The 19,424-nt window shown below is 31.1% G+C and overlaps 1 protein-coding gene across 1 annotated transcript; it reads right to left on the bottom strand.

Moving 5' to 3' along the window:
• Positions 1–348: 348 nt before the first annotated feature.
• On the bottom strand, positions 349–3,427 carry LOC125070283. The gene is made up of 3 exons (XM_047680082.1): positions 3,342–3,427; positions 2,449–2,702; positions 349–1,502 (listed from the first exon to the last, which is right to left on the bottom strand). The coding sequence occupies exons 1-3, from the start codon at positions 3,391–3,393 to the stop codon at positions 447–449; spliced, it is 1,362 nt and encodes a 453-aa protein (XP_047536038.1). The 5' UTR covers positions 3,394–3,427; the 3' UTR covers positions 349–446.
• Positions 3,428–19,424: the final 15,997 nt, after the last annotated feature.

Genomic DNA, 19,424 nt, shown 5'->3' with positions numbered 1-19,424 from the left:
TATAATTTCTGTTTTATTTTTATTGTTTAACAATTATATAATACTTTTTAACAACAAAGTTTCTATTTTGTTATTACTTGTGCATTATACAATTGAATTTTAAGTTTATTCATAAGGTAACGAAGTATTATGTTTAATGTATAAATAATATTGTAAGTACCGATTTATTATTAATATTTACAATTGATTTGAGAGCATACATTTATGTTTAAGTGAAATAATATAAAATATAATATTTAATATTTTTTACATATTATGTACATATACCAGTATGTTTTTTTATTACATTTTATGAATATAATAAATGTAGAAATCCATTGTTTTATTAAACCTCCTACCATTATTTAATTATTTTTAAACACAATTTTCCTCGTAATATATAATAATTCTAAAATAAAATAATATTTTTATTATGTATTTACAATAATTACGTTTTATTGTCCAGATTAAAAATTGAAAAATTCATCCTCATCATAAGGTTCATCTACAGTGCTTTGAACATGAAGGGCTGACAGCTTGAAGCCCGATTCCTGCATTTCATCAACCTTCGGTAACTCTTGCTTAATCATTTCCTCGACATTAATTTTGTTTAGTTCCTGCTGTACTTTCTCTTTTATTGGACCTTCCAAAGCGTCCATAATTTGGTACCTCAAAAGATTTGGCAGAACATTCACTGCGAATTCGACCACATAGTCCAAAGTTCCCGCACCGTCAAATCGAACTTGAATGTTACCAATGTCTAAATCCAAATCTCTGAACACCGGCCTCTTCCTCGTATCGAGGTGCTGAGCCAGGATAACTCGACCACTGATATATTCTACAGAGAATGCTGCTCTACCCGCTCTAGATATCAAACCGCTAATTGCAGCTATTTCCCATTGCGTCGTTCCTTGAAGTTTCTGAGTACCGATTTCGAAGTCAGCGATTACTGTGTTGTTTTCCATTTTCAAAGTTATGTTGCCCACTCTTTGAAAAGAAGATATACCTGTTACCCATGTGTTAGACAGGGACACCGTGAATACGCTAGCCGTTGTGTTGTAGTCATCAATTTTATAAGGATCCATTTGCATATCCCTAACTTTTTTCCTGACATCAGCGATAACCATATCTAGGGGAGATATTGAGTTGGGAAATTGCATATCACCTGCAACTTCGTCAAGTTTCTTATTAATTTCCTCCCTTGCTTTGGTATAAGCCTCTTTAAGTATGTATGGTTTGATAGAATCGAATAGGAAGGTTCCGATCGAATTGACTACGCCTTGTAACATACCGCCGAAGAAACCAGCATTTTCAAAATTCATCGCTATTGTACTGAAAGCGATATCTATTGCAATATCTTGTGCTCTCAATTTACCGTCGCGCTCTACACCTAAATTCGCTTTAGCTATAATCTTGATGCCTGTTATATCTACTGTGAAAGGTCCTTGAACTTTATTAAGCCAAGTCGACATAGTGTAGTCTCCTCTAGCTTGAAGCTTGTCTATAGCTAATGAAGCGTGAACCTGCAATTGTAATAGTTTTTGTTGATACATTAATTATAATTATTACATTTGAAATAGGAAGCGTAGTTTTCAAATAATAAAAAACATAATCAGCCATACCCTCCGGCACGTTTTAGTATACGGTATATTCTTTACAGGTTTCTTAGTTGTAGGTTTACATGACTTTTGTACTCAAGTCATTAAACGTGATACACCAGATTAATATAATAAGATATGGGAAAAACGGTACCTAATAAAAGGAAGCTTAAATCTTATTATAATTAAGATGAAGTATTAATTGATATAAAAATAAAAATAACAAGATATTCGAATGAGCGAACGCATAAGAAGTCTCGGGATTGTGGTAAGAATCATTACAACACGGGTGAATAGATCAAAGAGTGCAATATGTAAGAAAATAATATAGAATTTACTAAAGTGAATATTCATAAATTTAATTCTACGAAACATGCGTTACACTAAGAAAACACGAATATTATTTCCGCCTGCAATTTAAATGTATTTTGGAAGAAATTCAAGCGTATTAGGTACAATTTGTTTCCGGTTTCGGTTTGAAGATTGAGTTAGCTGTCTAATTGAAGGTAGAGATATAAAAATAGGTCACAAGGTTGGTCCCGTCTGTCGTTATGTCGTCTTTTTTTTTTTTCCTTTTTAACATTAAAAAGAAAATTGAACTTCCACCATTCCAACTAATAATATGACGAACTGTTATGCCATATTAATTCCTTTTACAAATATACAATTTCTAAGAATTTTTTTCTAAAAAATGCTGATGTATGTAACTGCCCTTAATATTTCTGTTTTGAAAAATTCGAATTTTCATACGATATTTCATTCCCTAATCTACCCATACGAGATCGAGATACATTTAGAAAACCTGTCTCGTTTTCCACATTTTTTTTTGGTTATTTATTGTAGTTTTTTGTAATATTCTATTAATTCTTACCTCCATAGCTCTGATTTCAGCATTGACATATAAAATACGAAACTTGCTGATACCGTACACAGCCGTATTTTTGAAGTATAGAGTTCCAAGAGATATGGACTGTTTCATATCTGGGACTCGATATGGATCTGGCACTTTTGCTCCCGGAATCCCCACGGGGTTGGGTTTCTTGAAATGTTCTAGAACTTCTAGGATATATTCACTCATTTTTTCTTCCCCCTTTGCGAGTTGCGATTCTGTTGTTGTAGTGTATTCTGGAAATAGTTTTTGTTTTGATCAAAAATATGTTATTGTTGTACGCTCTCATATTATTTGGAATACCAATAATTTTAAGTGGGATCTGTATAACTCCAATTACAACGAAATTGCTAAAAGCGTTATGATTGCTCAAATCTATACTAATAAGTTATTTAAATATGATATTTATAAGGTTACTTTAGTGATATAAGTGTTAAAAATATTCAATTATTTGTTTACTTTAATATTTAATTTTACTTTTTGTTTTCTTAATAAATGAATACCTATATGATGTAATAGTTATTTATATTCATCGTTTTAGTACTAATTTTATTAGAAACCTTATAAAAATAACTCTTTGTTTTTAGGCATTTATTATGCGTCATGTATTCTTGATAGTGACAAATATATTTAGCCTAAATACATGATCAGGTCAATAGATAAATTACGAGAATCCTTCCATAGTACACAATATTTACGCTGACATATATACGAGATTTAAATTATTCTTTGGAATACACTTCAACTTGCACTATAGTCTTGCTAATCACATCATTTAAGATTACGCTTGCAAATTCCTTTTTCACTTAACCTTAAGAAACACAATTGAACTGATCTCTTGATCACACCAATGTAAATTATCTGAACATAAATACCTTCCCCATGACAGAACACAAACAAGGAGCAAAGCAATAGAATCGGGATCATAGTGATCTTTTTTCTGGAGACACAGTCACAATCACTCGAATGATCGTCGACTGAATGAACATCCCGAATGGTTCACAGGTCACTTATTATCTATAACGCGTAATATGGCCGCGTGTTTGTGTGTGCATATTTTTAATATTGTTAAGTATTGTCTTTCTAATACGATTGTATATTACTAATGACATTTTATTGTGTTAATTACGTTATAATTCACTGTTTTATTGTAATTTTTTTTTATCTTTTTTTAAGTCTTGGATTTATGAATGTTATTCTGAACTTTAATTCGTACACTAATTATGAAAGTAATTAACGTTTATGATTCTATAATAAGTATGTTTAATGAGTAATTATGTAATCATAAACATCGATTAATTTAGCTTCCTGCCTCTCATTCAAACTATGAATGTCTATGAAATAATTAAGACAAAACATTTTTTTTTGTTATTTTTGAATATTGCTTATAACTTTAATGAGAATAAGATGTTATGTACTTGACAGCTTACAAAAGTTGTTGCACGTACATTTTGTATATATGTAATTATGTTAATTCTAATAGTTTACGCAACCATTGGATTATATATTTTTTTTAATCATAGGTATTCGTTTTGTAATTATTAAGCATGCGTTACTATTTCCTTTATACATATTTCAATGTGACAGGTATCCTCGCGAGTTAATCTTTCCACCCATATCAAGGTAGATTAGACTGTCATTTTGTAATTAATATAATCATCCAGCTAAGTCAAAAATGAAAATCAATGACATTTCTTTTACATTTGATTTGTTTTATTGTAGTCGTGACAGGGTATCGTCCAGTTGAGCCTCATTTTTCCCATGTATGTATCTTTCGAATCATTGCATTTAATATTTTATTAGCATTGAATTACGGTCGAATTTCGACTAAAGGGCGGCTACTAGTATATACTATCTGACATTTATTGTATATTAATGATAAGAAGTGTTATTACATTATCTTGCTTCTTTAAATCATACAGGCATATCAATAACAACGTAAATCCCCGTAAAACAATAGGCACAGAAAGCGTATCTCGAGACCGTGTAAAGTAGGTTGGTACCCCTTATATTAAAAAGACAATCTTTCCTACATAAGTAAATCATAATATATCTGTTATTCAAAATAATTTCAATTCAAATTAAACTAATTTAACTTCGACCACGTTGCTTTAATTATAAATATATAATAAAACTATTTATTTATAACTAGCAAAACACAAAATGTATTATGAAACTTTTTCTTCCGAGATGCAAAAAAAGAGGTTTTACATTTACAAAATGTCCTTATTTACATAAATACTGAATTTATTTTAAGCATTCAATTATTCTTATGCCACCTTGAAACTGTATATTTAATTATATAAAAGTTCTCATCGACCTGATCAACTGGTAGGTATGTGGTCATTACCATCCATAGGGACAGGTATGGTGAGAAATACTAAACATGCAAGTATTATTGTTTAGAAGAGGAATACGTTATGAGTATGATCCCAGAGCTTGCACTAAGCCCAACTATCAATTCAATAGTAACAACCAACAAACTATGGCATATATTGTAAGCTAACTCATCGGACATACGAGAACAATGAATATTTATTAATAATATTTTACAGTAAATTAATACAAAAATTTGAGGACAAATAAATAAATTCGCTGTTTTTAATTATTTTTTTGTTTTTATAGAGGAGGTTACAACAACAGTATCAAAGTTTTGTGCATATTCAAAATAATCACAGTTTTATATTTGAATATAATTTCAATTCTCCCAATTATATTCGTAATAATTAATTTCTAATTAAAAGTAATTTTATTAATATTTTGACAATAATATGAACTTATAAATTACATTGATATATTACTAAATCACGCAAGATTATCCACTGTTTACTTACATTCCACTAGGTCTCCATTTTTATTAAAACTGTTCTTGTTTTTGGCTGCCATGAAGACGCATAGACGTATAAGTTTGAATATATTCAAAAATTGAAAAATTCTTCATCGTCAAAAAATATTTCATCAGTCGAGTTAAGACTTCTAAGCTCAGTAAGTTGGAAGTCTTTTCTCTGTAATTGATCTATTTTTGGTAATTCATTAATTATCACTTCTTCAAGGTTTAAATTATCTATTTTTTGCTGTACTAGCCATCTAATAGGGTTTTCCATTGCTTCTATTATCTGATATCGCAGAAGAGTTGGTAGTATGTTAGCTGATAGTTCTATTATGTAGTCCAATGTTCCTGTTCCATCAGATCCGATTTGTATATTACCAACATCGAGCTGTAAATCTCTAAATTCTACGCTTTTTATTTTATTTAATGCTAAAGCAAGTACAAATCTTGCTTGAATATATTCAACGGAGAAGGAAACAGTACCCGTTTTAATCAAATACCCATTAATTCCTGAAACTTCCCAACGCGTTGAACCACGTAGCTCTTTAGCACCAATGTTAAAATCAGAAACTACGGTATTATTCTCTAAACTAAGAGTTATATTTCCAGTTCGATGAAATGTAGATAACCCTTTTAGTAAAGTATTATTGAGGTTTATTTTAAATATTCCAATTTGTGAACAATAGTCTTCAATTTCTAATGGATCCATTTTCATATCTTTGATTTTATTTCTAATGTCAACCATAATCATATCCAATGGAGATATAGTATTCGGAAATTTAATATTTCCGACGATTTCATCCAATTTCTTGTTGATATCTTCCCTCATGTTTGTGTGTGCATCTTGAACCAGATAGGTTCTGATGGAATCATAAACTAAGCTACCCATGGAATTAAAAACTCCTTGCAACATTGTGGCTAGAAAACCTGCATTTTCAAATTTTACGGTAATGTTTTTAAATGTTATATCCACGGATATGTTCTGTGCTCTAAGTTTTCCATCTTGTTCTACACCTAATGTAGCTAACACTTTGTTTTTTATGCCAATAATATCAGCGGTAAAATCCCCTGGGTAAGAGTTGAGCCACACATTTAATGAGTATTTGCCTCGAACTTGCAGCTTATCAATTTCAAAAGCGGAGTGACACTGAAAATTTATATTAAAAATGAGGTTTTAATGTAGTCATAAAATAAGTCTTACATAAAAAAAACAATTAGTGAATATATAATAAGTAACGAACCTCCATTTTTCCGATATCTGCATTAATATATAGTACGCGAAACTTATTAACACCATGAACTGCTGTGTCTGTGAATTCCAAATTAGTTCCAAAACCTAAAATTTGTCTTGAATCCGGAACAAAATATGGATCTGGGATGTTAGCGCTTGGCAATCCTTCAGGGTTAGGTTGTTTGTAGTATTCAATAACTTTAAGAATATAGTCGCTTAATTTTACTTCAACTTGTTTAGTTTCATTGTTTTTCATTGCTCCAAATGAGAATTCATCACCTGCAGTTTCTAAAGATTCAATGCTTTCCGTAGTAGTTTTAAAAGAGAATTCATCATTTACAGTTTCTTTACTTTCATTTATTTCTGTTGTTCCATAAGAAAATTCATCGCCTGTAGCTTCTGTAGTTTCATCGCTTTTCGTTGTATCGAAGAAAAATTCATCACCTGCTTCTGTAGTTTCATTGATTATCGTTGTTTCATAGGAAATCTCATCGCCTGTAGCTTCTGAAGTTTCATTGCTTTTCGTTGTTTCAAAGAATGAATCATCACCTATAGTTACTTTAGTTTCATTGCTTTTCGTTGTTTCCAATGAAAATTCATCGTATGCTGCTTCCTTAATTTCATAACTCTTAGTTGTTTCGAAGGTTAATTCATCGCCTGCAATAATTAAATAGCAATATTGAAGGAAAGAATAATACGCTAGTTTAAAATAAATAACATCGAAAAATATTAAATAGTCTTATCATTTGTTTCACGTACAATAAAATGAAATTTATTAATTCTTGCTTATTAGTAAAATATTATTTTATAGACTTTTTCATACGTTCTCGGCTAAAAACAAATTGAACTTTAATTTTTAAAATAACTTAGCGGAATACAGTCAAAAATATACAAACAATAAATATATACAAACAAATGTCAAAATACACACCTTGAGTGTTGACGTGTGTCACTTGTAAACCAAATAGCAGTAACAAAAAAGATGTCGAACACATTGTCATTTTAATATTAGTATGTACGCATTGTCGATTAAAAGTCAAGTGAATAAATATCGTCATAAAATGACGAAATTTGAAGATCGTAGGTCGCCTTATCTGTTACATGGTATGGGAAGGGTATTTTTTACAAATAGTATCCGTAGCGTGTGATAGATAATAAACGTCAGCTGCGTCAACGTAATTATATTGTTTTATAAAAAGTAAAAAAAATACGACACTGTAATAATATTCATTAAAACTTTTTTTTGGTTTTATATAGCGATAATTAAGTATGCATTTCCAAATTATAATTTTTGGCTGAATAATAATTATTATTGCGCTTTTAATAAGCGCGGAAGAAGCTGTCGTTAGTATTATTGTTTATACTATTCTTCAAAATTATTTCTCTTATAAAGTACTCTTACTACATTTATTGCTATTTTTTTCATTTGCATTAAGATTTATTTTAAATAAATAATATTGTTGAATGTTTGCAACTTTAAATTCAGACTACCAAACATGTTAGGTGTTTGATATCACACAGACAGCCTATAATCGATGTCTTTTGATTAGTACATATCTGTATTACTAAATGCCTACCTCGTTTGTCTAACGGCTAGATATAAATCTACAGATTCCGAGATCCTGAGCCAAAACGGATGGAGCCGATAAAATTTGTAATACAAGTACTATAAGTAATATTGGATTTTTCCTTAGAGTTTCTCAGTAACAGCCTTGGGTCTGGCAGGTGGAGTAAGTACACTCCCTTGCCTCGGAAAGCACGTTAAGCCGTTGGTCCTGCGCCTGAACTCTTTTCGGTCGTATCGGATTTGCTCTTCTATCGGATTATGTGAGTGAGGGTAATCCCTCAATGTGTGCTCACACATTTGTGGTCTATAATGTATCCTGCATGGGTGGCCTTGAGATTGGGAATAGGTCAGGACGACATCATCATCATCATATATATATTTTTTGTCTTAAGTTAACCTTTTTGGAAGTCTTTGAAATTTTCTTCCAAGTATAAAAAAAACAATTTATATACTTTATATATGTAGGTTTTTATAAGCAATCTTGAATAGTTGTATTACATGAATTAATTAAATATAAAGCTTATTTTTGTATTTTAGAACAACGAAGCCAAATTAACATATAATTTTGAAATAAAAACTTATGATTTAGGGTGGGTGACAGAGATAGGACTGATTTTGCGGTATATTTATTAACTAAGCTCATTTGATACTTAGCTTAGCGCCTTTGACCTTGCTTTTCTCACAACCCCTGCGTTTATGGAGAAAAGTCTACAGCACAACATTTCGTAAGTGATACATTATATTATATATTATATTATTATATAACAGTGATAAATAAGGTGACAAAGTGGTAGCATCGCAATTGACGCTCGTCAATTGAATTAAACATTCGTTAAGAAATGTTATGTTATTTAAATAAGCCGAAGGTTCTCTTGGTATTGTATTATTTAATATGCTGATGTCAATAAAAAAATTCTGATAAAAATCTTTTAACTAATTATAATTGAATTTAAAACAGGTAAGGTTCAATAATCGAATAAGTATCTTGCTTATTTATATCTATTTCTTGTTATTGTTTTTAAATTGTATAAAACGAAGAGAACACGCTGTAAATATGGTAAATAGACATATATATTTTTAAAAGTGTTGTCGATGAAGATTACCGAGAAAAAAGGTTTTAATGCAACTCGAATAAATAAGTCAATTATTATCATACTAGCTTCCACCAACAGCTTCAACTACGTGTAAGGGTTAGGGTGTTTTGTAGCCCGTGTATTAAATCAGAGTGTAAGTCATATCTATTCCTATTTTTTTTTTCTAGACGTTTTTACGTGATCTTTCGATCACGTAAAAACGTCAAATCAATATACACTTTATCAAACATACACTTTTACGTTTATAATATTAGTAGGGTCAATTACACTTAATTGGCTCCGTGTATGACTCTATTCAATTGAATAAAATGGGAATCGTTATAATGTAAAATCAAGAATAGATTGTACTTAATTAGTTACTTTTATTAAATGTATACAATCAGAACTACTTAACAATTCTAGAAAATTCTTATGTACTACATACTACAATTAATTTTATTGTAATAATATTGAACGATTATACAATAGTACGTTTTTAATTGTCAATTCATATTTTGTAATATTAAAAAAATACCTCTATAATTGTAAACTCGATACCTACTTTTTTATTATAGATTTTTATATTAATTGTAGTTAGTTAGTTCTATTTTTATCTTCAAGAATTTTTAGTCTATGGAAATGTTTAAAAACTCAGCGGAATTTTTCAAGGTTATTCAATGAAAGCTTAATAATAATATTAGTTACGACAACGGAGATTTGTTACTTTTTTACTATATGCTGGAGTTGAAAGTATATTAATACGGCTCAAATGTATTTGTGTGTATTTATCAAGCTACAGAACATCAATACTTTGCAAACCACGGATCTAAACTATACAAACTTTGACTATTCTTTAAAAAAATAAACTTCAGCATAATCGTAACTGATGTTTACGGTACGATTATCGATTCAACATCGACCGAACCGCAACTGGGTCGTTTTTTTAACAGAACAGGAAAATTGCTGAACAATTACGATACAACAACAATTACAACAATTACGTTTGGATTCGGTTGTGATAAAGTAACAATTTGTTGAATGAATTTGTGGAAACCGGACACAGCAATACAGGATGAGTGATTGGCATCAAGTATTGGTCGAATCGTATCAAAACTTATCAATCATTGGATAATATTACTTTTAAATTGTTAGCATTTCTTTAAATAGGCTTTATAAGGCAGACCTGCTTCACCCGATTGAATACACGAAGGTAAATGATCACTTCTGCCCTTGGCATTGTAACAGACATTAATTATTTCTACGCTATTTGTACTACATTATATCTCTAATATATATTTATATGTCCGTCGTTCTGTCTGAAATCATTATAATTAATCCAACAGTTTGACGTGTAGATGTACATTAATTAAAATTATAAATTAACGTGGTGGATGAATGTAAACGTATTTACTCACAATAAGGCCTAAATTATATACAAATGAAAATTAAAAATAGCTTCTGTTCAAATCATGGCCGCACGGTATTGTGACAAGAATTCTAGCAGCATTTTCCTGTTGAATCGCAATTTCGATCCTCTGCGCAAAAAATGAACCAGTCCTCCTTTCACCTGGAAAGGGAATGAGGCCAGGTGCTGTACTTTAAATAAAGATTTTTGAAACTAGACTGTTACTGAGAATATTTATATTAATAAAAATGTTCGGGGAAGTAAACATTTCATAAGTCCTATCTAAGGATATATCATTTAAATAACCAAACGACGACAGAAAAAACGCACAGACACAGTAGCGGAACTATCGGCTAAAGCCTTGGCCTAGTTGCCTTATTAGGTCGGCAAATTTAGGAAGTAATACCGGAAAATAAACATATATAGAATATACAATAAATATCTAAACTCTGCGAAACATTTCTACATCATTTACTATTACTATAATAATGAACTATTTCTTTGCTTACTTGCTAGCTTATAAGTATCAGAATTCAGATTTACTGGATTACCGGTATTTTTGTGAAGACAGCATCAGCCAGGAGTTCCAATTAGTAATGGTACGTCCATGCCTCAGAAAGCACGTAAGGTTAAGTTAAATTAGTATCGAAATGATATCTGGGGTCAGGGGCATAGCTACCGCCGTATCTGCCGTATCAATTTTTAAATACAAACAAAAAATAATTTTAAATTGGGTCCATTTAAACCACAAGGACCATTTCCAAAAGATTCAGAAAGTAGCCGAACTTTTTCGGTCTACTATTATTCATATATAAGGCAGCCATAAAAAATCCAAGACCACGGTTATGTTATTCTAATGTATTAAAGAAACCGTATTGCGACTTCTGATGGTTATTAGCAGATCGTACTTAACGGTGTTTCCATTAGAAACAATTTTACGCAATCTATACTTGACTATGAAAAATTTCTTTTGTAAGAAATCTATACCCTTCCTAAGGGTCCCCAACAAATTTTTATGTGGGGCCCCGCCAAGACACGCTATGCTTCTGTCGGTGTTGTATATACATAGTTGGTTAATCTTTGAGTTTGGCGTGGTTGAAATTCGATCAGGATGTCATAATAATTATAATGTTAAATTTACATATATTTGAAATAACAGTAATATGTATACTTATGTTTTATATGGGATTGGCAAATGAGCGAAGAGTTTGAAGGTCAGTTTTAATTTTTACTATATAATTTTTTTCTTGGGTAATTGTGTAAATATGCCTTTTGTCTCTTTAGGGCGGCAGAATAAGAATGAATACAAATGAAACTCCAATAGCGCAGAGTTTAATTGATATCGCGTCCTTGTAACAATGTAGTCATTGTTGAGTGTGTGTGTACTTTTAGTACCTTTATTGTAGTTCTATAAATATCTTGATAATATGGCTCAAAATAGCTCTGGTAAAACCCCAATAAACGTAAATATACAATGTCCACTATCCATTTGTTACGGTAAGGGTTTCCTGTTTTTTTATATAGACCTTGAGGATGACATAGAAAATCAATTATGTGGTGTGGATTTTTTTTTTACTATTCTCGCAATTTTCCTACTGGCTTCGTGCCTACTGGGTAATTGACCCAGACAAACTCTGGGCTATTTGCAAAAGATATTACCTCGTTTGATGAATTACTTGTTTGGTAATTTATTGTTTGCTTTAGTATACCGTCTAATTCAAATAACATTTAAGAATTATTTATTGCCTAAGTAATTTGCGGTGTTATGTCAATTAAACTTAATATATTTTTATATTTACATATTTTGTGTATTTTATTACAATTTCAATGATAAAAATTAATTTAGTATAAAGCGAATTGTTTTCCTTAAAATAATTGAGGAAATTTTGGGTTAAGACACTTTAAGCACGAAAGAAAGAAAAGAAAAAAAAGAAAAACAAATATCGTTGATATCGTTGTATTGATAAAATTTGAAAACAAAAATTTTCGAGATATATTATTTGATAAGATTATTTTATGAAAATTATTTTATGCAAAACTAATAAATTTATTATGATTTATTTATTATATTATAATAAGAGATCTTATAAACTACGATCATATTTGTAAATTAATATCTGTGATGTCAATTCCTGTCAATTGAAATACTAAGTGGTTTATAATCGTTGACCTCACATCTCCGTGACATTATGATGAATGCACTTGATTTGAAGGATTAGGAAAATAGGTTATATGCTTTGAATTATAAAATATATTCGGTTTTTTTGATTATTTATCATATTCATACTTTTTAATTGAGTGCGAAAAGGGCTCATCACATATTTTACCGCCAACGATGATAAATAGTATCGTTGTGTTCCTGTTGAAATAGTAATTGAGTTTTAATTATAAAAAAATTAGAGAAGTTATTAAATGTTGACGAATAAGTAAGTAATTTAAATAAACATCTTGAAATGCATGCACCTTCATTACACTTTATAAAAATACTACATACAGGGAGATACAGAATGTCTGAATTAATTTCGATTCATTAACACTTCTTTTTGTAACGCCATATTTTTTATGACCTTTTAAATTGTGTTTGTTATATGCACTTAATGCATGTACAGAAGCGTTCTTTATGGAGTGCATTATTACGAACAGTTTGAAAGTTCTTTACAAATCAATTTGCCAACCCATCTGGGTAAGTTCTACCCACTCAACACATTTTCTACCATCAAATAGCAACACTTAGTATTTTTGTTTTCCGTTTTGAATGGTGAGTGAGCCAGTGTAAGTATTGACACAATGGATATAATATTTTAGTTCCCAAAGTCGGTTGCGCAATGACGACGTTAGATATTATTAATATTACTTACTATACCCAGTAAGCTTACTATTTTATAGAAAAAGGGGAATATTTATTATTGATTCAATAATATAGTAATTAAACATTTTGTTCGGAATATAAATATAATTTACAGACGTTTATTGTACTTAATACCCAGAAATAATAAATAATAATATAATGACTTATAATTGTACGTTACTGTAGATCAGATCTTTAAATATATAAAAGATTGTACATGAACAACTAATTGTTATGAATTTAATTAAAAACGTAATATTGAAAAACAATTTAATAATCTTCTAAAAATAACTTCCTATTTAAAAATATATATTATGTATTATTATATACTCTTAAATAAAGATGGGTTAAATATATGAAAAAATAAAATATTAACAAAATGTACAACAAATAAGATGTTCATACGTCTTATTAGGGACTTCTTTCATGTAACCTCTGGGTTAGGACATTTGAAGATTGAGACAGAGTGGGAGGTATATGTAATTATACATGCTTATACATCCATATATAAATATAAGTATATTTTACATGTTTTAGCTTCATTTATGATGTGGGGTTAAAATTGTTAAAAGTTAAATCAAGAAGACTGAGTCAATTGTCTAACATGTCTTAGGTTGTTTTTTGTGTCCAATTAAATTGAGTTTTTCTTTCGAGTCAATATTCATCGACATTTGAGAGCCGAGATGGCCCAGTGGTTAGAACGCGTGCATCTTAACCGATGATTTCGGGTTCAAACCCAGGCACCACTTAATTTCATGTGCTTAATTTATATTTATAATTCATCTCGTGCTCGGCGGTGAAGGAAAACATCGTGAGGAAACCTGCATGTGGCTAATTTCAACGAAATTCTGCCACATGTGTATTCCACAAACCCGCATTGGAGCAGCGTGGTGGAATATGCTCCTAACCTTCTCCTCAAAGGGAGAGGAGGCCTTAGCCCAGTAGTGGGAAATTTACAGGCTGCTAAAAATAAAAATGTAATTCATCGACATTTGAATTTATTACACGCTAATAGTTAGAATTTTTCTAATGGTAAAACTTATTTACTTTTTAGTATATGGGACATGGATTCGTACGCCCAACCTCGACATCATTATAAATTAACAAGATCGATGAAACGTTTCAAAAGCAAATATAAAATGAGATGTACAGTAAGCAACTAGAGTTTTATATGTCTGACATTTTTATGTTAATAATAATAATGAATGATACAATTAAAAGAGCAATAAATAAAGGAATATGACTATCGTTGTTTATAATTTGTGTACTACTAGTTATAATAAATAATACTTCTCTATGGAAAACTACGAACTTATTTGCAAATTTGTATATAGCTTACAATTACGCGAGTTAGATATTGTAAAAATTAAAGATTATTTATGTTGGTACCTCTGCTCGTACAGTTAAAGGCTATATTAAAACAAATTCTCATTCGGATGTACGTTTATTTGGATTTTTATAGCTACGGTCACAGTGACAACCAAGATTAATAAATAAAAGATATGTTGTAAAACTATCTACATTTAGTATATATTAGTTTGGTCAAAAAAAAGAATAATAATAAGTTTTAAATTTTATTTTTTTGTACATCTCGTTGTTTTGCTATCTGTACATCTTTACATATCCACTTGACTTTATTCTTTGCTAAAGTTTCACGTTCCACACTAGAAACCATTGGTATATTAATGTGTACTCAATTTGCTCAGATTATACCTATAGGCGGAGGTGGAGCGTTCCTGTTTTCCGTTTTGTTAAAACCTTAAAATATTGGCATTATATTTAGCTTTTGATTTTGTATTCGCTTCTGTTACTGTATTATAATGTTCTACGTGTTACATCTGCCTTTTGTTACATTTGAGAGATTTTTTTTGTAAATTTAAACGTGAAACGTAATCACACGACTTGTGTGCAATCTTCATACTCAAATGTACTTGTATATCAAATGTCATGGCGATCGGTTAAACGGTACAAAGTTAATGAGCTGCAGTGCCATCTAGTAGCGAGTTACAACAAAGTATATAGTACAATAAATCTATGAAACAATAATATTTAGGTGCCTACTTTAATGGTGATAAGACAAACTCACAAACAGGTATACCAACTTAAGATTATTGTTTTAATATGATTACTATTTATGTAGCAAAGACCTGAATTTGACAGCTAAGCAATAAGAATAAACGTATGTATTTATTATAGGAAATAAGTATACAGCCTTGTGTTTTATTAAGTCACTTGACGTTGTTGTTAAGAATCAACTAAATAATATATAAGCCCTGTCAGGTGACACATAGTTAAAGCCTATTAATACAAAAATATATATAAACAATTATAATATAGATAGGTGGACGGGCTAATGTGCTACCTGATAGTCACCACCGCCCATAGATATTGGCAATGTAAGAAATATTAACTATTTTTTCATTGCCAATGTGACACCAAGCTTGGGAATTATATGTTATGTCCCTCGTGCCTGTAGTTAAACTGACTCACTCATCCTATAAACCGGAAGACAACAATAATAAAAATTGTTGTGTGGCGGTAGAATATCTGACGAGTGACCAAGACTGTCTTGCAAAAACCCCTAAGTTTAATGTATTATGTATCCTTGCAAATTTTTGGGTTTCATATGATATATAGGCGGTTAACAAAACAACTGGCTCACAAAACACGTCAACACGCGAAGCTCTTCACAATGCAATGCACACAATAGGTATATATATATATATGCTCCGTGAGGTTTTCGTTAAACGTTACTGGACCATCCCCTTCAGCGTGAGGTTCTATGACTCAATAAATGGGCTATCTAGGGCAAATATCTATTGTTTTTTTGAAGTGATAACTTCTTATGGGAGGGTAAACTGTTTCGTTATGTAACGCGTTACGGTAAGCAGGCAATAATGTTACTAATAATGTACATATTCAAGAATTGCAATTAAGAATATATTTTATAATCAATTAAAGATTTTATTATTTAGTAATGACCTAAGCTTTTCACAAGTTAAACAATTTCATATTAAATATCTTAATTTATATTGGTTCAAGTTATCACTTCTGTCGGGCTTTCCAAGACGCACTCGTATTTGACAACGCTTTGTGCAAGCCCTTCTGGGTAGGTACCACCCACTCATCAGATATTCTACCGCCAAATAACAGTACTCTGTATTGTTGTGTTCCGACTAGAAAGGTGAGTGAGCCAGTGTAATCACAGGCACAAGGGACATAACATCTTAGTTCCCGAGGTTGGTGGGGCATAGGTGATGTAAGGAATGGTTAATATTTCTTACAGCGCCTTTGTCTATGGGCGGTGGTGACCACTTACCATCGGGTGGCCCATATGCTCGTCTGCCAACCAATGCCATAAAAAAAAATTATAAATCAACTCGTCAAACATAGTAACATTGATCTTTGATAGAATCAGTGATATGTTATATATAATAGTTTTTAACGAACATGATGTATTTTGAAATGATAGGAAAATAGCAACTACTGAGTTTCATGACGGTTCTTCTCGGTAGAATCTACATTCTGAACCGGTGGTAGCCTTACTTTTAATATAGTTCTGTAAAATGACGATTCAGATTCAGATAGATTTTGATATTTTTAAATATTTTGTTTATCTCTTTTTTGTCAAAATAAAATCATCCATGTGTTGAGGAAGGTTTTAGGCTAAACAACATCACGCAGCGAATACGACTGTAACTATCAACACTGAAAGTATAAGATAGAAGTCCTCCTTCCTTATGTACCTATTTGTAAATAAAATCGTAGTGCACAGCTTACTTGCTCTAAAAGACTTATATGTGATACTTCATATAAAAGTATTCTTTGGATGCTCTTAAAAATATTTACGTTGTTTCATTTCTTTCAATATAATTATATTACAAACATAAAATACGTTAAGTAAGGAATTAAATCAAGTATCATCCCCAGGATATTAAATCTTGTTTCGTTCACTACAATGTTATCTTAATTGAACCCATTAAACACTTTCTTGACGTATGACTTTCCGAAAATATTCCGCTTCGCTGACATTCTCTTTGTGCGTATTTTTTAAATGTTACGTCAATACCATAGCGATCATTTCCGGAATTCCTTCCGACTGTCCTTAAGAGGTTGTTGACATTATGATAATAATTTAATACGTTTCGTAGCCTTTTCATTAATATATAATTAGGATATTTAAAGAATATTACAGACTCTGTTCCGCCCTGAATGAAAAGCTTGTAAAATTATACTTATTTGTATTTTTCCTTTGTATCTTAACATATTAATGCAGTTTAAACAAAAACCTAATTATTATAACCTTAATTGATTAATGAAAATATACATGGATATCGATGATTTAAAGTATATATATAAATGGTTGTCATATACTCTCTATATATATAATACACTTGATATTAGAATATGTCCTTGACATTTTCCTAAAATTGTGGAATATTTACAATGAATAACTTTAACAAACAAATTCGTATTTTTTAATATAATAGAATTTGACTGATACGCAAACTAATTTGAATAAGTAATTCTAAGTACTAAATTGTGACACTGCAAGGTAATAAAATATACAGGAAATTAAAAACACAAAACTTAGACTAAAACATACCGAGTGCTGTTAAGCTTAGTTTGGTCGTCGCAAAGAATAAATCCTTATTAAATTAATTAAGAGCCGAGATGGCCCAGTGGTTAGATGGCGTGCATCTTAACCGATGATTTCGGGTTCAAACCCAGGCAAGCACCACCGAATTTAATGTGCTTAATTTGTATTTATAATTCATCTCGTGCTCGGCGGTGAAGGAAAACATCGTGAGGAAACCTGCTTGTGTCTAATTTCAACGAAATTCTGCCACATGTGTATTCCACCAACCCGCATTGGAGCAGCGTGGTGGAATGTGCTCCAAACCTTCTTCTCAAAGGGAGAGGAGGCCTTAGCCCAGCAGTGGGAAATTTACAGGCTGCTAATGTAATGTAACATAATGTAAACGTTTTACGTTGATAAAAACTTGCCGTTTACACTTTGCAATTCGAAGCGGTAGTTTGAAAATATTACGAGATACTTAAATAAACGCGTGAATAAATATAAGTGATGTCTTTACTATGCATTATTATGGGGAATAGATATGTGGGCCAAAGTCATATTTAATTGGGGTTAAAAAAATTGTTTGGCATGAAATCATTATGTTACCTCGGGCAGTAGGCAGATAGTGATACCGCGCTTAAGTAAATATCATGAGAAAACCTGCATGTGTCGGAAGAAAATATGCCACACGTTCACCACACTGCCCAAATATCCGAACGCAGCACAGCCAGGTAAATTAAGCTCCAAAACCTTTTCTTCAAGATGAGGTGAGGCCTTTATTTTTGTGGGACGTTAACGCACTATGACATATATGTACTGATAGTATAATTTCTGTTATTTAATAAAGTGAGTTTGTTTATTTGCTTCGTAAATACTTAACCGATCATAATGTTTTTTTGCATTTACCTTGTCAGACGGATAGAGGGTATCTAACCTTTACGTAGCTTTGATTCTATATCTTTCTTACATTTGTTTTAGGATGGTACATCAGCAAAAGGTCTACCTGTTAAAACTAAGTCAGTTTTAAACAATAATTAATACGTTAATAAAAGATACCTTAAGGACTCCTTAATGATTATTTATGTAGACTAGCTGTTACCCGCTGTTTCACTTGCTATTTGAAATTGAGATCTAACATGTCTTTTCAATAGTATTGATTAGTACATAACATTAACTAAATTTACATGATGTCGTCCTGATCGACTTCGTTCACGGCGGCCAACCCCGAAGGAGATCAGCCGACTACGCAAAACATATTTTAATGTAAAACGAACTCAGGTGGACTTTCCACTCCCTCACTCTATATTATCCGATGGGACGACAAATCAGAAAAGCCCAATTGCTTTTTATCGGTCCGACCTGGGATTTGAATTCAGAGCTTCGGGATCTGTGGCCTTATATCTGGCCACTAGATCAGTGAGGGTA

Source organism: Vanessa atalanta, chromosome 2 (assembly GCF_905147765.1).
Source record: "Vanessa atalanta chromosome 2, ilVanAtal1.2, whole genome shotgun sequence".
Classification (NCBI taxonomy): domain Eukaryota; kingdom Metazoa; phylum Arthropoda; class Insecta; order Lepidoptera; family Nymphalidae; genus Vanessa; species Vanessa atalanta.
This window is presented reverse-complemented; position numbering and strand designations above follow the sequence as displayed.

Coding starts and splice junctions, on each gene's coding strand:
- LOC125070283 (XM_047680082.1), bottom strand. CDS start 3,393: ATGATCCCGATTCTATTGCTTTGCTCCTTGTTTGTGTTCTGTCATGGG. Junction 2,703..3,341: donor TGTGTTCTGTCATGGGGAAG/GTATTTATGTTC, acceptor AACTATTTCCAG/AATACACTACAACAACAGAA. Junction 1,503..2,448: donor CTGAAATCAGAGCTATGGAG/GTAAGAATTAAT, acceptor TTACAATTGCAG/GTTCACGCTTCATTAGCTAT.